Source organism: Eubalaena glacialis, chromosome 8 (genome assembly GCF_028564815.1).
Source record: "Eubalaena glacialis isolate mEubGla1 chromosome 8, mEubGla1.1.hap2.+ XY, whole genome shotgun sequence".
Classification (NCBI taxonomy): domain Eukaryota; kingdom Metazoa; phylum Chordata; class Mammalia; order Artiodactyla; family Balaenidae; genus Eubalaena; species Eubalaena glacialis.
The window spans coordinates 63,038,627-63,061,956 of NC_083723.1; the positions used below are offsets into that span (position 1 = coordinate 63,038,627).

The following is a 23,330-nucleotide window of genomic DNA, read 5'->3' on the forward strand; positions in this document are numbered from 1 at the left end:
TTTTTTCTGCCTAACCCCAAGTGAAATCCTTAACTAGAGTTATTAGGAGAGGAAGTCATTAATGTAGTAATAAAGAGTTGTTTGCCTAATGCCCTGTTCACTAAGCGGGCAATTTATACCATAAGTGCCTTAATTGAAGGATTTAGCACAAAATTTTCATCATTTCTTTATAACAAGTCATTGTATTTACTAGGCTTTGTTAGAATGGGTTTCATCTCAAAAATGAAGTTAAAGCTTGTATTACTTTTTAAATTTAATTTTTATTTTATATTGGAGTGTAGTTGATTTACACAGTTGTGTTAGTTTCAGATGTACAGCAAATTGATTCAGTTATACATATACATGTATCCGTTCTTTTTCAGATTCTTTTGCCATATAGGTTATTACAGAATATTGAGTAGAGTTCCCTGTGCTGTACAGTAGGTCTTTTTTAATTATCTATTTTATATATACTAGTGTATATACGTTAATCCCAAACTCCTAATTTATCCCTCCCCACCACCTTTTCCCTTTGGTAACCATAAGTTTGTTTTTGAAGTCTGTGACTCTGTTTCTGTTTTGTAAATAAGTTCATTTGTGTCATTTTTTTTAGATTCCACATGTAAGTGATATGATATTTGTCTTTCTCTGTCTGGCTTGCTTCATTTAGTATGGTAATCTCTAGGTCCATCCATGTTGCTGCAAATGTCATTATTTCATTCTTTTTTGTGGCTGAGTAATATTCCATTGTATATATGTGCCACATCTACTTTCTCCATTCCTCTGTCGAAGGACACTTAGGTTACTTCCATGTCTTGGCTATTGTAAACAGTGCTGCAGTGAACATTGGGGTGCATGTATCTTTTCAAATTATGGGTTTTCTCTGAATATATGCCCAGGAGTGGGATTGTTGGATCATATGGTAGTTCTGTTTTTAATTTTTAAGGAACCTCATATTGTTCTTTATAGTGGTTGTATCAGTTTACATTCCCACCAACAGTGTAGAAGGATTCCCTTTTCTCCACATCCTTTCCAGCATTTATTGTTTGTAGACTTTTTGATAATGTCCATTCTAACTGGTGTGAGGTGATACCTCATTGTAGGTTTGATTTGCATTTCTCTAATAATTAGCAATGTTGAGTCTCTTTTCATGTTCTTTTTGGCCATCTGTATGTCTTCTTTGGAGAAATGTCTATTTAGATCTTCTGCTCATTTTTGATTGGGTTGTTTGTTTTTTTGATATTGAGCTGCATGAGCTGTTTGTATGTTTTGGAGATCAATCCTTTGTCAGTTACATCATTTGCAAATATTTTCTCCCGTTCTGTGGGTTGTCTTTTCATTTTGTTTATGGTTTCCTTTGCTGTGCAAAGCTTTTAAGTTTCAGTAGGTCCCATTTGTTTGTTTTATTTTCATTACTCTAGGAGGTGGATCCAAAAAGATCTTGCTGCAATTTATGTCAGAGAGTGTTCTACCTGTGTTTTCCTCTAAGAGTTTTATAGTATCCAGTCTTACATTTAAGTCTTTAATCCATTTTGAGTTTATTTTTTGTGTATGGTGTTAGAGAGTGTTCTAGTTTCATTCTTTTACATGTAGCAGTCCACTTTTCCCAGCACCACTTATTGAAGAGACTGTGTTTTCTCCATTGTATATTCTTGCCTTCTTTGTCATAGATTAATTGACCATAGGTGCATGGGTTTATTTCTGGGCTTTCTGTCCTGTTCCATTGATCTATATCTTTGCCTTTGTGCCAGTACCATACTATTTTGATGACTGTAGCTTTGTAGTATAGTCTGAAGTCAGGGAGCCTGATTTCTCCAGTTCCGTTTTTCTTTCTTAGGATTGCTTTGGCTATTCGGGATCTTTTGTGTTTCCATACAAACTTAAACATTTTTTGTTCTAGTTCTGTGAAAAATGCCATTGGTAATTTGATAGGGATTGCATTGAATCTGTAGATTGCTTTGGGTAGTATAGTCATTTTGACAGTATTGATGCTTCCAATCCAAGAGCGTGGTATATCTTTCCATCTGTTTGTGTCATCTTCAATTTCTTTCATCAGCGTCTTATAGTTTTCAGAGTACAGGTTTTTTACCTCCTTAGGTAGGTTTATTCCTAAGTATTTTATTCTTTTTGATTTGAAGTAAGTGGGATTGTTTCCTTAACTTCTCTTTCTGATCTTTCATTGTTAGTGTATAGAAATGCTAGAGATTTCTGTGTATTAATTTTGTGTCCTGCTACTTTACCAAATTCATTGATGAGCTCTAGTAGTTTTCTGGTTAAAGCTTGTATTATTGACTACATTAGGGCCTGGAGTTGGAAAGTGGCTGCTGACAGGGAAGGAAGGCAAGTTTTTATCTCAGGGTCACCTGTTTCAGTTTTGCCAGGATTGTGAAGAATGAAAACACAGACAGAGACTTGAGATAACAAAACAAAGAAAGGTGACAAGGAAAAGAACAGAGTGGGGACATAAAAGATAAACTTATTGAGGATGGAAAGAGTTTGAAGAAGATGATGAGAAAGGAGGAAAATTCTGAAAAAAAATTATAGTATGAAGACCCTAAATTGTTTAAAGATATTTAAAAGTCAATAGGTAAAAAATATTTATATTTTATATAGAGATAAATAATATCTTTAATTTTTTTATGTATTCTCTTTATATATAAAGAAAGAGAAAGTGAAGCTAAAGATAACATTCATATGATAAATTGGGTATAAATTGGTTGGTCAAAATAAAAACTGCACCAAAGTTACACAAGTAAGGAGGACTTTAGACTGTTACAGTGGAGAGAAACTAAGATCAACTCTGCAGAAATGAAAGATGTTTTTTAAGCCCTGAGGTGAGCTAGTGGAAAAACACTGGAAGATGTAAGAGAAGAGATTGATCGATGGGATGTGTTGAGCACACTGAGTTACTCCTGAGCTTGCAAATGTTTTCTCTGTAATTAGGCCATCTGTGTTTGCTAATTGGTGCCCAATGAAGAAAATAGGTACCTACCATACTGGGAGATCAGGACATTATCTTCTTTGATGTTTCCATGACAGAGATGGTTCCCAACTCTTGAGAAAGACATTTCCTGGTTTGTAAAACTGGCAAGAGGCTAGGAGAAGATTTACACAAATTTCAAAGGGGCAGAAAGAAAATTTACAGTTGCATTTTTTCTAAAATAAATTTTCTAAGTAAAGGGAGGTCAGGGACCTAGAGTCAGGAAGAAACCTGTCTAAAGTTTAGTCAAACTGTGGGTAATGGTAAGGCCATCTTGGTCAGGTTCTAGTAAACCATCAATTGGAAATATATTGGGCTGGCCAAAGAGTTCCTTTGGGTTTCCATAACATTGTACAGAAAACCCGAATGAACTTCTTGGCCAGCCCAACCCAATATAAACACCAGTGGCTTTTTCAGGAAAGCAACTTATGTTCTGGGATTTCCAATTCATTTTTTTCCCTCATCCAACAAATATTTTCTGCAAAACTCTTAAGTTTTAACAATAACTGAACCAAGGACTCCAGATATAAAGATGTTGAATAAGACAATATCTCTGGTCAGAAGGTTCTCATAGGCTAATGGAGGTAAAGGTGAGTAAACAGACAAGTATAAAAAGTCTTAAAGAGTGTTATGTCTACAACACTGTGGGAACAGAGAGGATAGAGCACAGCCCCATCTGGCGGTTTGAGAAAGAGAAGGTTCACAGAGCAAGGAACTCCAGTCCTAAAGGATGACTTAGCAAGATGATGGGGCAATGAGGCATGGAGAACAGTGCACAGGAAATGACAGAGGAGTGAGAAAGCAGCATGTCAGTTCATGGAAAAACAAATAGCTTTCAGTGGATAGAATTTAGGGAAAACATGAGGCAATGGTGGAAGATGAGAATGTCCTCTGCTCTAGTAAGAATTTGACCTTCAGCTGATAGGTATCGGGGAGACGGTGATGCTCATATCTGCATTTTAAAACTACACCCTTGTGTTCAGGATGGGTGATTGGCTGCAGGGGAAATGGGGCACAGCAGGAGGCCAGAGGAAAGTGTGAAATGGTGTGGAAGAGAACATGGGGTGGGGCAATGCTTAGTACGTTGAATAAATCAGACTCACTACCTGGATGTGATTGCAGAGGGAGTGCAGGGATTAAAAATGATTTGGAAACTTCCCATTTAAGTTGAAGAGATGTGTAGCTTCTCTTCAACACGGGGAATGAGAAAGAGTTATAAGATTCAATTCATGAGTCTTTTACTTCAGTAAGCTGAGAGTGATTCTGGACTTACATGTCCTACAGTTGTTTTAAAGCTCAGATAAGGTGGTTATATGAAAATGTTTTCTAGGAGATCTAGGCAAATATGAGCCTCCATTCTTTTCCCGTCTCAATTGTTTATTGAATTTATATTGGTTATCAATATATAAGTAAGTATATGAGTAATGACTTTCACTATCAAAAGTCAGTATGAATTTTTAAGACAACTTCTGAAGAATACAAAAGACATTGTCAACGTAATAATAATTCTTAGGGTTACTGTAGAGTTTGTACAGGTCCGGCAAGAGGAATCTGATCCCAAGGTTACAATACTAGAGACCTTCTAAATAGTACGCTTTTTTAAAAGAAATCTTGACTCTGTATCTGGTTTCTCTCTACTTTGGTTTCTCCTTTCTGCTTACCCTCCTCTCAATTTCATTACACTGATGAGTTTTGATTTTGCAATGGCTTCTGGAGGTGCACTGCACATAGGGCTACTGAGACTGTTAAAAATTAACCATAGTATAACTGAATCACCTTGCTGTATACCTGAAACTAACACAACATTGTTAATCAACTATACTCCAATATAAAATAAAAAGTTTTTTAAAAGTCAACCGTAGCAATCTCCACATTTCTATGATTTAAAAAAATCAGGATGATGCCAGGAACATTTGTGGAATAGGACTAAACATACACATACCTTACATTAAAATACAGTTCATTATATTTTTAATGTATCAGTGTTCTTAACTCAACTCCTAAACTATAAAAAGCTTCATAAACCAAGGTTTATCTTTTATAGTACATTTAAGCTTCACCACAATGAATGCAATAAACTTTCAGTATATACTTTTACCAAGAAAAGAAAATGTCTATCCTCTGACCCCAATTCTCATTTTGTTTTACTTCTCTGGAAATCTTCACGAATTTTTAGTGTAAATACTTCAAGCTGATGTTTAATTCTCTTATCCTATAGTAGGAAACGCAATAGAATGAGAGGAGATATTTTAGAAGAGTTCATGAGAGTTTGGTGGTATCCATGAAAATAGATTAAAAAAGGGGAAATTTGGGAGTTACTTTAAAGTGCCAAAATACATGTTTAAGTTGATTAAAATGATAAATTATTAAAAACATTCTTAAGATTATATTTATGGAGAAAAATGTTAAATGGGTGTCACCAACTTAAATATTTAAATACGTTTTTGAGTTCATAAAAATAAATAAACTCAAGCATTTTCATTTTATTTCTCAACCTCTTGTTAAAGTGTTTCACCACCAAGTTTGAATAAGATATGCTTCAGTTAAGGCTTCAAAGTAAGATGTAAATTGTAATATGTGGACAATAATTCATTCATTTACTTCTGTGTTATATATTTCATGTAAAATACGCATTTTTTAACATTTGGTTAAAATGCCTAGAGCTTGATGTGGGGTGAGGAGTGAGCATGTTCCATAAAGGCAAAGCAGTCCTTCGAAACTTTGCATGTTGGAAATGCATGCCAAAAAATATAGTATATTTAATACACAAAGTCAAGCATGAGAAGGATTCTAAGTGTTGGCATCACATTCAGAATAGCAAGAAATTAACCTCAGAAAGATTAAAGAAAAAAAAAACAAACAGGTTGCATTGGTCCGTGCCTTCATGAGTTGTAGAACTACATCATTCACCATCATGATAATCGGATGTGTCTGCCCAGACTTACGGTGATGCACGTTCAGATAATCAGAGTCTCATATGGTTCTATAATGGAAGCCTATGGTGGTTGAAAATGTCCTAATAATAGGGCGGCTGATATGGAAAAATGGAAATTTCCAAAGTGCTAAGCAGCAAAATTTCCATTTCTTTCTATGGAAAGATTATAAATTAACCTGATATTTGGATATGTTTATGTTTGATTTACTGCTATACATTCTGATACAGTGTCACGCAAAACAGTTCTTATCTACTTAATGTTTATCAACCAAAAACCTTTTAATGTGAGGAAGAGGGATGAAATTACTTTCTGCAGCTCTTACAAGTAAAGAGCTTATTTCCAGGGTCACTTTTTATATAAAAAAATAAGATAGAAGTAACAGCCTCCGAAAGTGACTGGAGATGACAAGTTATGGAGTTACCTGTGCTAGCTGTAGACCCAACATTTTTTTTTCCCTAATGTTTCCCAGATGACTTATGCCAGGAATGCTGGAGATTTAGCTTAAAAAGAGCAAGGCTTCTAAGGGTTCCATTTAATGGTCAATTAGCTGAGTTTATTAACGTGTCCATTGAATGATCCCCTGTTGTCACAGATCCATTGCTGTTTGTTCAATAGCCACAAGCCAAAATATGTAACCCTGGACGTATCAACAATGCACACTATATTTGAGGCTGTATGTTGCTGCCACCACACATCTCTGTGCCTTGAGAAACAACTTCAAGTGCTGGTTCCTTGACTTCTTTGCAGACAAAGCCTCATCCATTCTTATCTCCTTTGGCATCTCAAGTTCTCCCTACCACCATAACAGTTAAAAAGGGAGACTGGGGAGTTGGTTAGAACTCAGTTCAAATCTCTGCTTCTTTAGTCAAACTTTTGCTAATTTGAGACAGTAAAATTAAAATTATTGAGCTTGAATTTCCTTTAAAGTGAAAAATACATATTAATATCCGTGTCAGAAATATGCTGTGAAAGATACAAACTTTCAGTTATACAATAAGTCATGGAGATGTTATGCATAGCATGGTGACTATAGTTAATAATACTATATTGCATATTTAAAATTTGATAAGAGAATACATCTTAAAAATCTTCATCACAAGGAAAAAATGGTAACTATGTACAGGGACAAATGTTAATTCGACTTATTGTGGTGATCATATACAAATGTTGAATCATTATGTTGTACACCTAAAACTAATGTTATATGTCAATTATACCTCAAAAAAAAGAAGGCTGTTGTCACAATTAGCTGAGATGATGTATATAATATTCATAGCATGGTGCCTGACCAAAGATGGGCAATCAGTAACTCTTCATTGAATGAATGTTTTCACCCAGGTATAAAGAGACGTATAAAGGGAAGTCCCACAGAGAAGTGAATGATGTTAGGTAGGAAATCCAGATGAATTCGTTTTATATAGCTGCCCTTTCAAGAGGCAATTCAGTTCGAATCAAACCACAAGCGAATAAAGGCAAAAACATCTTAGAGCAATGCTTTTCAAATTTTACCTGTATACAAATCACCCAGGGATCTTTTTAAAATGCAAGTTATGATTTATGGGTGGGATCTGAGAGGCTGCATTTCTAGCAAACTCCAGATGAGGCATATGCTGCCCATCCACTGAACACACTTCAGCAAAGTCCCAGACCACTTGAATGCATGGTATTTTAAGAAATACTTTACTTAAATCCATATTTGTCTAGTCCAACATTCTGTTTCCTAGAACAACAGCTTAAAGTTAATTCATTTATTCACATAGTAGATTATCTAGTGTCTACTAGGCGCCAGGCACTGTTTTAGGTTCTAAGTATAAAATAATGAAGAAGACGGATCAGAATCATGCCCTTATTGAGCTTGTACTCTAGTAGTAGGTTCAGATAATAAACATGTAAACAATTAATTAAAATAGTTTCTAGTGGTGATTAAAGCTATCATGAAAATAAAATGAAGTTACTGTGAGATTGTGTATGGTCAGTTAAGGCTCGCCTAGCAAGGAGACAATTGAACTGAAACCTGAATGTTGAGAAGCAGTCTGCTGTGTGAAGATCTGAAAGTTTCATGAAAAGGGAGGAGAGAATGCAAAGGCAACAGTGAGATTGGTCTGTAGGAGGAAAGGAAAAAAAGTCACTGTGTCTAGGGCATAATGCCATTATTTGGATGCAAGACCGTGATGGGCAATCAGGAGCGATTAGAGGGGCAAACAGGGGCAAGGTCACACCTGACAAAGTTGTGGGGCCATGGGGGGGGGGGATGTGTGTAGAGGGGGGACTGCCAGGGAGGAAAGTGAAGTAAATGCTGAAATCTTGGAGGTTGGATCCAAAGTGGGTCTTAACAGCTCCACAGAGGGTTAAGGTGGACTCTAGAAGGAATTGGCTTACAGGAAAATACACCTGGCTAAGCAGAAAAAGGTGAGTGAAAAAGATCTAACATAAGGTGTGGGACACAGGCTGGGGGAAAAAAAAAAAAGACTAACTCAAAAAGCAAGAAAGGTTAAAATTGTACATCCCTTAGGTTTACACTACAAGAAACAGAAATGTATTATTTATGTCATGCAAATTAATGTAATAGCACACAGGTAGCACACTCTCCTCTAATGTTGCAGGATGAATTAAATTTTTCTGAATAGAAATGATTAACTATTATAGAAAACACAAAACTATAATTCCTGGTTGACTATAAGCTATAGCCCCAAACTTGCCTTACTTTTCACAGAATATTGGAAATGAAAGTGAATGAGAGTAGATAGAACAATAAAAAATAGCAACAAAGGAAATAGGACATATGCAGGCCCCTCTTTGCACTAAGAAAAAAGTCTAGTACACACAAGAGTCATTATGTAAATTGTAGAATATTACATGTTTTGGATTATAATGATTTTTGTACTGTATCTACCATATAATCTATCACATCATTTTTTGGGATATAAGCCAAACTCTAAAGCCAATAAAAGCAGAATTAAAGGAGATCTTCTCACAGATCAGAGTAACTAAAGAAGAATGAATAATATAATGATGACCCAACAGTCATTTTAGTGAGTCTTACTTACTAGTGAGCAAGCCTAACAATTTAAAGCCTTGCAAACTAGTGGCTATTAACACGTAAGTGCATTCCAATTGACTTCTGATTTTGCCTAATGATTTAAGGCCCTACAAACTAGTAGCTATTAATGTTAGAGCATTTCCAATTGACTTCTGATTTTCTGTCTTTGTTTTTCAAATACATGAATAAAGAACTGTCCATTCAAATGATGCTCCTAACCCTCCATCAGTGACAAACAGCTTTGAGTTGTTGGCTTATAGCAATGAGGAAGGGCATGATTAGTCACCCTTTCTCATCTGAATGCCTAATGCCTCAAGGCACACATTTCTGATACACCCATCCAGAATTATGGATATATTCTGTGGCAAAACAGCAGATTAATTTTGCCTGTTTGTATATTGTTTTACTCTGTTCCACTGACCTCATTAGCACCTACACTTACCAGCTAAGCCACAGAGTTCAGACGTTTTCATACTGTATTTTGGTCATTTATTTGTAATTCTTCTAGTTTTCTTTGGCATTTATTAACAGCAACAATATTTTCTTCCTCACTGACCTTTTGTATATATCCTTTCATTTACTCAAACGCTAGATGAGTGCCGGTCTCTAGAGCTTTGTGAGTAACAGAAAGAGTGGAGTGAGATGAAGCTAGAAAAGAAAACAAGAGCCACATCATTTGAGGTCTCATAAACTTTTGAGAAATCTGGCCTTCATCTTAAGAGCAGTAGGAAACTACTGAAGAGTTTTAAGCACTGGAATGACACAGTCTTACTTCTGCCATTAGCTTACCTTGTTGTTTTTTCCCCCTTTCCCAGTGGGATCACTGTAGCCAGTGGTTTTATACTACTATCCTATTATTTATGTTTCCTAGCTATTTCTAACTAACAGACTAATTTTTTACTGAAAGAAAAAGGTTGCCAATTGTACAAAAATAAATTCTCTGGGAGACACAAGAGAGTTTGCAAATAGAGAATATGAGTTGGTTCAGGAAAACAAATGGTACATGCTATGGATAGATTCATAATTTGTGAATGATGGCTCATCTCCAATAATGAAATAAAGGGGGGGTAGACATATTTCATTGATGCTCTTTATTGCAAAGATTAATAATATAAGTATAAAAATCACTTCCTGGGCAGGTATCACAGCATAAAATACTTGTAGCAATGTGCTTGACCTACACACCCAAACACTGATAATAAAGAAGCCTCATTTAGGGATCCATCCAGCGTTCTATCTATCTTATCTATGTATCTATCTATTCATTCCTGGTATTTTTTTAGCATCTGGCTATAGTATGCAGTGACTCTTTTGGTTTTGCTTTTAACTAAGAACAAGAGGGAAGTAACCTAGTTTATCTTGGTGCCCACCTGGTTTCAGTTGCTCATTTTACATTATTTTAAAATGATAGACTGTTGGTGATGATGTCTTTCCCAGGAGAAGAAGTTGACAGACAGCTGTGCAGAGACGCCATCTTCCCCATCCCTGTTGCCTGCGATGCCCCGTGCCCCAAGGACTGTGTGCTCAGCATGTGGTCTGCGTGGTCTTCCTGCTCCCACACCTGCTCAGGGAAAACCACAGAAGGGAAACAGATACGAGCGCGGTCCATCTTGGCCTATGCAGGAGAGGAAGGTAAGGTCACCAGCTTCAGAAGGGACTTGGGTTTCTTCCAGAAGTTGGTGTGCATTTTCTTTGTGTAGCCTGGATACGATGATGTTTTACAAAAATCAACTTCCAGAAATCCAGCAATCCAAGGAGATTTAATATCTCTTGACATATTGGGCAGCTTGCTCCTGTTCCCCAAAAATTAACCTTGAAGATAGATCTTTAATCAAAAAGACTTTGAAAAGTGAGCTCACTTTGCCTTTTCTCCCTCCTAATAATTCAAGTTCTTTCTACTTCAAAGTGTTAAACCTGTGAAAAAATTTGAAAATGACTCTCCACATTGCAAATGTCAAGTTTCATTGTTTTTTCTCTATTTCAGTAGTCAGTTTCCCCCATGAAATCGTTTTCTACCTTCTCATAAATAGTAAGGTTTATTTTAAATAATCACTAGCATGACTGTTGCTTGACTAAAAATTACATGGATTTTCTAGCATTCAGGTTCCTGAGCATAGGCTCTGAGATCCAGAATGTAGATTGTGTTCATTTTTAAAATACGTGGCTCCTAAATCACTTCACCCTATTGGGTGAATAAAGCACAGGTTTTTCGTATATTCATAGCTCAGTTGTTCAAGCTTTATTGTCGAGAAATACAAGGCTCTTGGTAATTGTCTCTCAAGCTTGTATCCAGATGTTAATTTGGCCTCTGTGTGACTGGGTGATATAATGTCATATTTAATCTTGTCATTCTGGAAAATAACACAGGAGTAAGGAAAACGTAGAAATAAGTCAAGTTCTGTCACATTAAGGCATGTTCTGTCTCAAGAATATAGGCGTATGTTATTTAAATGTTATCAGGCTGAATGACACTTCTCCATTCACATTTAGCACTAGTAAATAATGATTTCTATTTGTAGTAAGCACATGTTTCTTTATGTATACCTCCAAGTAATCAACTTTGGAGGAGTTTTCACATTGCCTATTTCATTTTTCTGTTTATGAAGCATTTTAGTGATAGAAATCTGCTAGTATTCTTACTTAATCAAACTTGCTATCTGTATATGTGATTCTATGCAAAAATATAACTACCTTGGACTTAAGACATAGGAGAAAATTTAACATATTTAAAATAGTCAACCTATGAGAAAATTTACAATTTTCTTTAAAGTGTCCAAAAACTTTTTTCTTGTCACCTCAATATAGTTTTAATTATTTGCTACCAAGAGAAAAATGTATCTGTGGAACCTAATAGAAAAATAGAACCTTTTAGAGACAAAATTATATTCCTTATGTTGTCAAACAATAACTCTAACCTTGTATAGATTATATTCAGACTTCACACTCTATCAGCTCAGATTATGTCTTGGGCTTCATTAAAATTAGATCTGTGGTCACCCTGCTTCCTATAAATCCATTATACTCTGCAGACACTTGCTGTGTGACTAGTAATAAGTGACTTTTCGCCCTATGAGTCACATGGCTGAGATTTTGCCATGCTTGCAGAACTCACCAGATCATTATTTCTATAGACATGATGCTTCACACTGAAAGGTCATGGAATGCTTTAAAGGCAAAAATTCATGATTGTTGTTTGGTATGTATCATCCACTTAGTTTGAAAGTGTGGGACTTCGATAATTTTTAATGGAGGCTAATAGCTGCATCATAAGCAACCCATGCTGGAAAATTACAGATGTGTATATAGTTAATCATAAAGGCATGAATTCAAAACATAATTTTAAATGGAAACTGTAGAGGAAACTCTGGCAATGAGGAATCTGCTGCTATTTGTCTCTGTTAATAACAGCTACAAAAACTGGTATAATTACGTGAAATATTTAATGAAGAATTTATCTTTCAAAAACGATATAATACCTATTATTTGCTGGACACTGAAACACATTTTCTTTTCTTCAAAATAAGCCTTTTCTAATTCTGAGCTATTTTTTAAATAATTTAGGAACTGCATTTGCAGGAAGTTTTAAAATATGTTTCCCTGCCAGTTAGCTAACCCTTTATAATTCTACACAAAAGCAGGTATTTCTATTACTCCCCAAGAATTAGTATTTTGTATGTGTCATAAATGTTCTTAATTATCTGTGGATCAGAAAATTACTGTGATAACCTTAAGGGAAAAGATCACATTGATAAAATTATATATTGAGTAAACATAAGACATGAAATTATACAACTTTCTGGTGAAATAACTTACAGGACAAATGTATTTATCTGGATTTACAAAATAAATGCTGCAACCTATACATTTGTACTTTTGTTTATCTCAGTAGTATAACCTCTTTGTATTAATAAGGAAACATTAAGTTGTACTTTAGTAACAGCCCATAAGTTCAGTAACTTAAAAAAACAATTATTTTTCCCTCTTGGGAATTTTGCTGCAGTGACTCTCCAAGGCAGTCTGTCCTACATGAAATGTCTCAGCATTGCACCTGCATATGAAGGCCTACCTCACAATCCTCATGCCAGAGGAAGAAGATAGCTGGGGAATCTATCTGCTGATTTAAAAGCATCAGCAATTAAATTCTTTCATCCAGAAGTGATTTGTGTCATTTCCACTGACATTTCATTATCAAAGCAAATCATATAATCATGACTTGAAGTTGAACCTAATTTTAAGCGGGGCAGGAGAAATATAGTCCTACTGTGTGCTAGAAAGAGAGGAGTGCTGGCTACTGGTCTTACCCCTGGCTTACCGGTCTTTTTTTTATATGTCTGTATGCATGTGTGTGTCTACCTCTATGTCTATATATATCTCTATTTCCATATGTGTGTGTGTGTGTGTGTGTGTGTGTGTGTGTGAGATAGAGGATTATTCCATATGGCCCCAGTGCAGTAGATAAGCTCTCCATTGTTAAAATGTTATGACTTTTTATTTCTTTGTTCCTATTAAAAGAATGATAGAATAATAGAATAGCACTTCCTTTTCCTCATGTTATACTTTCTTTTTGCTTTCCTTCCCTTCCTTTCTAGGCTCTGTATCTCTCTTCCTGAACAATTTTATCTGCAAAATCATTAAGTGGAACCAAGCAGTTGAGCATCTGTGCCAGCAGGTGGGGGGTCTGCAGTGGTCCAGAGTGGGTTGTCAGAGCCCAGGCTGAGTGAGATGAGCATCCCCAGTAGGAAAAGGATGGCCTGGCATGAAGTGTCAGAGACACTGAGAAGTCTAAAGGGGTCGGTGGGGGGGGCATGGATTATATAAGAGGATAAAAGCAGCGAGCCAACACAGGATGCCAGAGCACGAGCAGGGTGAAGAGAGAATCCCAGCATTGAAGCAGCCATCCCAGTGTGGGGTGTTGGAGCCAAGCAGGGATGAGGAGGGTATCAGTAATGTGGGGTGGCTGAATGCAGGGGGTCAGAGTATGGGCAGAGTGATGAAGATGTCCTATGGGTACAGCAATGAAGATGGCAGTGAGAGATTGGAATAATCTCGGGGCGGGGGGGAGTGACCAAATAGGTACATGTATTAAACATAATAGGAGTAGGGTTTTTATTTCTAGAGAAGGGATTTATAAGTATGTTAAGAAAGAAAACTAGAATAAACCCTATTGTATTATATTGGAACTTGAAGGTATCAGTGTGAATTCATGGTGTCCAGTTTATAAATCTAGACATAGAAATAAAATACAAACATAAGTATGATATATATTCATATTATGGATGTATACATATATTAGCTCTGTCCACTGAAATGACGTGAGAGCAGCTGGACCATAGCAGCAATAAGTGCATTCAGCACTCAGATCTTGGTGTCTAACGCCATTCTCCAATGAAAGGAACCAGGGCTTTTTGGAGAAATGGCTGATTCTAAGGCTGAGATAGGAGAAGTACAAGATGTGCCTGGAGAATCTTGTGCCAGAAAGGAAGGAAGAGGAGAATATGTCAAAAGGTCACAGAAGCTAGCTTGAAGGGTCTCCCACTGGCCACATACAGGAACAATGTGAATGCCAAAATAACGATAACAGCTGGTTATAACCCTTTAAATAAGAGAGGAAAACATGGATCCATACTTGATATAAATAAATGTATTAATTGAAAGTCTGATGAAGAGCATTATATTTACAATCTTAAGTATCCTCCTACTGAAGAAGTTTGACAGACACCACCTTAATCCAGTGATCAAAGCTTACATCATCAGTAATGGGGCACATGCAAAGCGTGTGTTCCTGGTGTGGTGCAATGAGAACATGACATCACATCTGTAACATCCCTGTCACAGATACATATTGTAGAATCTAATCATGAGGAAAGATGTGACACACCCTAGCTGAAAGACATTGTACAAAATAACTGGCCCTTAAACTTCAGAAGTGTCTAAATTATGAAAATTAAGGAAAGACTGAGGAAGATTGAAGGAGACTAACAAGTCATAACATCTAAATGCAACACTTGATTCTGAACTAGGTCCTTTTGCTATAAAGAATATTTTGGGATAGTTGGCAAGCTTGAATGGGTCTGAGGATTAGATGGAAATAATGTATCAGTGTTAATTTCCTGATCTTAAATATTGAATGTGCTTATGTGTAGGAAAATGCCCTTGACTGCAGGAAATACACATTGAAGTTTTTAGGGTAATAGGGTATCATTTCAATAACTTCTTCCAAGTGATCCAAGGGAAGAAACTATTGATAATACTTTTAATTTTCCTATAATTATTGAGGTTGGTTCAAAGTTAAACAAAAAATAATAGAATGAAAACAATTTGAATAAAATTGCTTTTCATAGCATCTTGAGTAACATTATGTAACCTATTATTCTGTGTATCGGCAGTACACAAAAATGTCATAAAATGCCTCTTATTGAAATATTGTCATTTGGAAACCAAATCACAAATGATAGCAACTGGAGATAGATAATATACTGGAGAAAGTAAAAATATTTCTTTTCAACTTAAAAAATAAAATTGTGTGTGTGTGCGTTTGTATCTTACTTCCAAAGCCTTGACTTTTAGTTAAATAAGATTAGTAATTTGCTTTTTGATTTGATGCTTTGAGGTAAAAATCTTCCTTGTATTTTGTAAAACTACAGGATGGATTCCAAGAGCTACTTCAGAATTATTTCAGGAGTTCTAAAAGGTTGCCGTCTTTTAACATTTAAGTCTGGCATATTTTTAATATAAATAGTAGTAAGTTGAATTTTAATGAAAAATTTAAAACTGATGTTAGGTTTATGGCCTCCTCCATTTTTTTAACTTGTGTTACAGATTCTTAACAAACTTGTTAAAAAGGAAAAATGATTTTCAAAGTGTTTTCCACTGAGTATAGCAGTAACTTCTGTTAGTTCTCATTATAGATTCAATTATCCTTACAAAGCAAGAAATGAGAGAATATTTATTTTTGTAAAGTTCAAAATGACCTGATATTATAACTTCAGCAAAATGTTAGTGTGTCTTTACACCTGCTTTACACATGCAGAGAATGGAGACAATTGAATAAAATTAGGCCAAATTTTTTCTCAAATAATTAGTATCTTCAAAAATTATATTTTGCGGTATAAAACATTGGGGAGAGGAATATTTCTATTTTAGCTTGCTTAGTTTTTATAGTTAAATGATTTTAATTCTAAGAATCAGGGAGTATTTATATTTCCTAGAGGAATTTGAAGAACCCAGGATCTATTTTATGTGTATATACATACATAACTCTGACTTCTAAGCAAATACTGCCACTTTCTCCTCTTCCTACTACTGACTTTGAAAAAGGAGTTCTGATTCAGTCTGTTCCTACAGGACCACCAGACAGGATTATGCAGACTCCACACTGGGACGTCTTCTACCTTTTACTACAAGGGGAAAAAAGTGGAAGGGGTAGCGGCTGCAGCAGAGTCTCTTGAGGTTCTCTATGGCTAACGCACTTCCAATTAAATTCCCTGAAATCATGCCATTGCCAATGTTCTTTTCATCCACAGTGGTCTGCTATCAAAGTGATTAGGGCTGCAGTAGCAGGCAAAGTTACAAGTATCTTAAAACTGTAATTCATACTACACTGTAACTGCCTCTTCTTAGCCTGAGCCCAGTCTACTTCCTTATTGCCAGTAACTTCCCTGTGTGGACTCTGTACTCCAATTGACTGCATCAATGTTACTAATTCCCAGGGTCATGACTGCCTGAGTACCTTTGCTTTTATTTATTTTTTCTTCTGCTTAAATAAAATCCTCCCTTCCTTCTCTCCCTTCCAGAACTCTGCTTATTAAACTACTACTCCTTCAAAACTCATATCAATGCCTTATCTCAATAACCTGAGTCATTTTTAGTACCCCCAAACTAATGTAATCTTACACTTTTGAATCCCAATTATACTAAATACCTCTTTTAACATAATTATTATATTCTACCTAGAATTATACTCATTTTTTTGCTAACTTATCCCCCTATTACTTTTCTCCACTGCATTGTAAGATCCTTGAGAGTAGCAAGAATTATTTCTAACCCCTCTAGATATCCCTTGAAGCACAGGTAACCATTGCATATTGCAGTCAGTACATAGGTTTCTAATTAATGTTTTGAAAAGGTTCTTTTTTTTTTTTCAATTGGCCATCTAAATTGTAAGGACTTCAAAGCCAGACCCAGTAACACCATAGTTCTGTTAAATGTTTCCTAATCAATCTTTTTATGGGCTTGATGTGGGGAGGAAAAGTCACTTTTTCATTCCTAAGAGAGAATTTTCACATAATAGTTGGTATTTTTATATAAACATGAAAGTTTATTTATATAGCAGGATTTCATCAAAGTATTATACAGTCTTTCCTTTTGGTGGAATGATAGAAAATCTAAATAGTCACATTAGTATGAAGCATATGTTTTTATGTATAGGAGGATTTCTTTTTAAATAATGCTTATCACTAATTTTGTCACAGATGACATTTTATAATCTCCCCAGTACTACAGAAATGGGAATATTCCCAGATGTCTGGAATTAGATCTCCCCATAAATAATAAGTAAATTCAGTATTATATCTATCAATTTTTCAACCATAAAATTATTCCCCAAACAACATGACCATGCTGCAGTGACTGATTACTCCAAGCCATGCTTTGCAAATTGCCACATTGTTATTATAATTAAGACCACATAGGGGCTTATCTGTGCAAGTATCTTGACATCAGCCCCAAACTGCTGATGTAGCTTTAATGTGGATTGGGGCAAGAAAATAAATAGTCTTTATGTCTGTAAACTTAACAGTTATCTTGTAGCTCCTGGACACGTTATGCTGATATTGTAGAAGTTCTTATTTTTTTCAAAGCCAAGCAGTGAATTCCAATGTCAAAAACAATTCAGAGTTTTAAAATCACAATTTAAATAGCATACGTATACTCAAAGTGAAAATGGGGTAAGTAAAGACACACATTATTTTGTTGAAGAAGGATAATTTCACCATTAATATGAAGGTATGGTTAAAATGGTTATATAAAATGTCTACAATTAGCATGTGTTTTCCTGAGAAATAAGGCTGGGTAATAGAGAGTTCATTTATTTCTCCCCAATCCAATTAGCAGGTTTAGGAGTCGTTCCTATTCAAATCCTAAACTTATTGCTTCCAGTGATGGAAGATAGGATATGAACTGTGACAGATGTTTTCACCTTCATGAAGCAGGGGACAGCAATGAAATGCTGTTTAATGCAGGTTATTCGGATCCCATGTTCAACACTGCATAAGTGATTATAAATCGCAGTTAAACTCTCACGTAAACTGCCTACTGATTTATATGCTGAATAGCGGGATGTCCTTACTCACAAATGAAATGATACCTGAAGATCAGCTCAGGGTGTGGTTTTGTTTATGACTTTTACCCAAATCTCAAGCTTTAGAGGCCATCTTCCATATTAGGGTCACTAGCTATTGAATCACTTTTTCTTTTCTTTTTTTTTTAACTTTTTTAGACTTGCTTTCCTAATATCTAGAACCCACCTCTTATTATGTTCAATATTTCCTCCATTTACTATTACAAATATGTGTGATGAACACCCAAGGTTTCTGCCATTCCACATGAACAACCAGTTATTTTCTGTTCTTAAGATGAAATCCAGAGACTACATAAGTTTGACTAGATCAAATTGTTAATAAAGTAAGCAATAAATTTCTCCAATACTCTGCTTTTAACAATATAAAGCTTTTTATTTTCATAGTTGACATTATAAATAGCATAGTGGTAAGAAACTTCCTAAATTCCTGTTAACTGTGGCCGCATCATTTAATTTGTATGGGCTCATCCGCTTTATAATTTTTAACTTGTACAGCAGCTGTGGATATTAAATGAGGTCCCATCTACAAAGTACTTATAATGGGGCTAGCACATAAAAAAGTTCCATATTGACAACTCCACACCATATTCTATTGATTAAAGGACACATCTGTTTTACCCTTCATCATCTCTGTAATTACTACATCTTACAATGGATGCATTTTTTAAAATTTTTATTGGAGTATAGTTGATTTACAGTGTTGGGTTTCAGGTGTACAACAAAGTGAATCAGTTATACATATACATATATCCATTCTTATTTTTTTATATATTCTTTTCCCGTATAGGCCATTAAAGAGTATTGAGTAGAGTTCCCTGTGCTATACAACAGGTTCTTATCATGTATTTTATATATAGTAGTGTGTATATGTCAATCCCAATCTCCCAATTTATCCCTCCCCTCCTTACCCCCTGCTAACCATAAGTTTATTTTCTACATCTGTAACTCTATTTCTGTTTTGTAAATAAGTTCATTTGTATGCTTTTTTTAAAATTCCACATGTAAACAATATCATATGATATTTGTCTTTCTATGTCTGACTTACTTCACATGTATGATAATCTTTAGGTCCATCCATGTTGCTGCAAATGGCATTATTTTGTTCTTTTTTATGGCTGAGTAATATTCCATTGTATATATGTACCACAACAATGGATGCATTTTTATTTTTTTATTTTTTTAATTTTATTTATTTACTTATTTATTTATTTTGGATGCATTTTTAAATCACTGTGGCCAAGCAGCAGTTATAACACAGTTTTCATTGCTAGTACATGTGAATTTCATTGTTATTCCTGGGAGCAATAGCAACCTCATGATATTTCTGCCAAAAACAGAGAAACAAAAACAGCTAAGGGCCATTTGAGGAAGGAAAATAAACCGTTCCTCAGTTGCTTGCTTAAACCTCTCATTCATAGACATCTTCTGGTATGATTAAAAATGCAACAGCATCAGAACTTAGAAATGGGTACCAGTATCCTGGAAGAAAACGCTGGAGACAACAGGGGAACACTCTTGAAGAAATCCTGCATCATGAACACGTTTGATGCCACAGAGATGATAGTGTAGGAGAACACAAACTTTGATGAGTGTGAGTCTAAAAGCTACTTGAAAGATTTGGATTCTGAATGTAAAGAAGTTTTAGGAATACCTTCCCTTTTAAAGTATGTAAAAGGGTTATATTTTTTTAAATTATGTCAGTAAGTCATACAAAGCTATTTCAATAAGCATACAGTAAAAATTAGAGTTGATAAAAAGTATTGTAGTTTAATTTGCAGCCATTTCTCTTTCTTTGGGACACATAAAATGATGGTCTATCCCACAGTCAATCACATCTTAGATTTGAAGAAATACGATATTATCATTACTACATGGCTTCTCCAATAATGCTATGGAAGGTCAGAAAGCATCAGTTGATTTTAAAACCCCTGTTTCTAATCACCCTAAATCCTAATTCATTGAAATAAGCAGCGCTTTGAAACCTGTAATTAAGGCTTTCATTTTGAGGGATAACATTTGAAAACACGCTGGGTTTTCTCCATCCACAGAGTCTGAATGCCCATGTTTCCACTGGTTAGCAATTACATAGACTTTATTTGTTCCTCATTTTCATCTTCTCTAGTGAATAATGGCCTCTCTCTTTGAGGTCCTCCTGAGTGCCCCAAACCAAATATCATATATACCACATAGTTTAAATTTTAAGCCAGACCATGCCAAATGAGATAAGATTACTATGCAATTTGCCTTCCTAGCAGTGCGCTGGTCACATGTGCTAATAAGTGGCAGGTATCATTGTTATTGTTAATTACAAGGAACAGAGAATGGTAAGGTTCCTGTTGGCACCATATCTAATCTGCTAATGTTGTCCATTTTTATAGGTGGAGCTCAGTGTCCAAATAGCAGTGCTTTGCAAGAGGTGCGCAGCTGTAACGAGCATCCCTGTACTGTGTACCACTGGCAAACTGGTCCCTGGGGCCAGTGCATCGAGGACACCTCAGTTTCATCCTTCAACACAACTACAACTTGGAACGGGGAGACCTCTTGCTCTGTTGGCATGCAGACAAGAAAAGTCATCTGTGTGCGGGTCAATGTTGGCCAAGTGGGACCAAAAAAGTAAGGGCTTTAGAATGACAACAGTAAATCCTGTGGCCAACCATGCAGGGATTGGCTCAGGCTTTACTTGCTTCATGAAATGAAGCATTTGATTCTTATCATACCTGGCCTCAAGAGTAAGACTTCTTTGTTTTGAATGCAGCCGCTGATAAAATTGTAACAGCTTGAGAGTCTTGTACCTGGGATCTATAAATTCTCTAGAAATCTTTCTATGTGGTATCTACTTTCAGTGTTACAGTAGCAGTTTCTGCTTTTATTGAGCTAGTGAAGCAATGAAAGAACTGCTTGCTTTTGGCCTGGCTGATCAATAATGACAGTATACGAAGTCCTAGCAGTGGAGGTCATCCATGACCTCCTTTATATCCGTAGGCTATGGAGGCTGCCGATCTAGTTTAATTGGGCAGTAGCCTTCTATGCTCTGCCTTTCATTTCCCCTAGAAAGTACTATATCAAAAATACTGAGGCCAAACTTATTATATCTTTTAATGGTTAAATGAATAAGCCATTTATTCCCAAGAGAGAACCTTAGGATAGGATGAGTGTTATAATAAGCAGAAAAACCATCAGTTTCTTACTGTAGTTACCAGTAGCGTAACAACAAGGCAAACGATTTGCTAGAGGGGAGGGCAAAGAACTAGAGAGTTGGCATATTGTATGCGCCTTGTGAGAAATATAAACAAAAACATGTCATAGCATAACTGGGCTAATTGTTTGTTAGACAAAGTTAATCAGTTATAAAAATATATGCCAAGGACTTCCCTAGTGGCACAGTGGTTAAGAATCCGCCTGCTACTGCCGGGGACACGGGTTCAAGCCCTGGTCCAGGAAGATCCCACATGCTGCGGAGCAACTAAGCCTGTGCGCCACAACTACTGAGCCTACGCTCTAGAGCCCGCGAGCCAAAACTACTGAGCCCGCCTGCTGCAGCTACTGAAGCCCACACGCCTAGAGCCCGTGCTCTGCAACAAGAGAAGCCACCGCAGTGAGAAGCCCGTGCACGGCAACGAAGAGTAGTCCCCACTCTCCGCAACTAGAGAAAGCCCGCATGCAGCAAGGAAGACCCAACGGAGCCAAAAATAAATAAATAAATAAATATATTTTAAAAAAATATATATATATACCAAGAGGAAAAAAGAACTCTACCTTTTGAGATTTAGACAGTATAAATCTTTTAAAATTCAAATCATCTTAGCCATGTGAAACATGGAAACTAAAACCCATCAGTTTGCATTGGTATAAAAATGGCCTCATAATTCCCAAATACTTGGCTAAGTGCTTAGGTATCATGTGTGATCTTACGCATACTACTTAACAGATTCTGGCTTCAGTTTTCAAAAATTTTTGAAGGGATTTAATGAAAAACAATGTAGTAATGTAAGCACTCAATAAACCTTAGAAATTATATTTTCTCTTAAAAATTTGAGATAGTTCTTAGTGTTTCAGGGAAAGGATAATAATGTAACTGATATATGACAAACTCCAGGGGATAAATAAGAATCCCATTATGAGTTGTTTTTTACTAATGGCCAGGGTTCTGGACATTAGCAGTATTTTGTCCCATACTTTATTTGTTTGTGTACTTTGAAATTAAGAAGTATATTAGAAAATACATGCCAAAAAGACTTGAATATATTGAGAAACAATTCCACATGCTTAATAGGTAGCCCCAAACCAATATTTTAATAGAAATAATGCTAAAGTTGTAATGAATCTAACAAAGGATATTAATGTGCAGTGTATTAAAATTCAATAGCAGTAACAGCAGAAGCGGAAGTCCCAAGTGCTGGAGAATTGTGGGTCTTTCTGGGACAAGCAGAGAGGTAGAAATATTCACTGTAGAGGGTTATAACCTGACCAACTTGTCGTGGTACAGATTGGAGGGTTATTGTGCTGAGCTTCTATGGGTAAGCTCACTCTGTTCCTATTTTGCAGTTAATCACTTTTTAGATGTTGCTGTTGATATTTTCCTCACTTACGCAAACTACAAAATATATTTCTGAGCAGTGGATGTACATATGCACAAGCCTATGCGTGGAAAAGCCTGGTGGGTTAATGTTATTAAATCATTCAGTAGGAAGGGTATCCTGAAGCCCCATGTCAGACCACCACAATAATCCATTAAAAATGTGCTTTACCCTTGCAGCCTTTATTCAATGACCTGGATACAAGTATAGATTTGTTAAATCAAATGGGTTTACTTTGCCCTTAAAGTGCTAAAAAATTAAGCAAATACTGTGAATTCAAAAGAAAATGTTACTACCCTTATGCCTAAATACTAGGTTAAATTCAATGACTGCTTTTCAGTACTAGGCATTTGAAATAAAAATGCAAATAGAAATCTTGTTTTAAACTCCTCTTAATAAAACAGATTACTGTGCAATGGTAAAATCAATGTTATTGATCTTATCTATCTTCCGAGTAACA

General features: G+C 35.8%; 1 protein-coding gene across 1 annotated transcript in view; it reads left to right on the top strand.

Annotated features, from left to right (window-relative positions):
• Nucleotides 1–23,330, top strand: part of THSD7A (thrombospondin type 1 domain containing 7A) — a 743,356-nt gene that overhangs the window by 627,564 nt on the left and 92,462 nt on the right. The window contains exons 10-11 of the mRNA XM_061198529.1: nucleotides 10,373–10,567; nucleotides 20,672–20,906. Coding sequence (XP_061054512.1) covers nucleotides 10,373–10,567; nucleotides 20,672–20,906 — 430 coding nt within the window. The remainder of the gene's footprint in view (nucleotides 1–10,372; nucleotides 10,568–20,671; nucleotides 20,907–23,330) is intronic.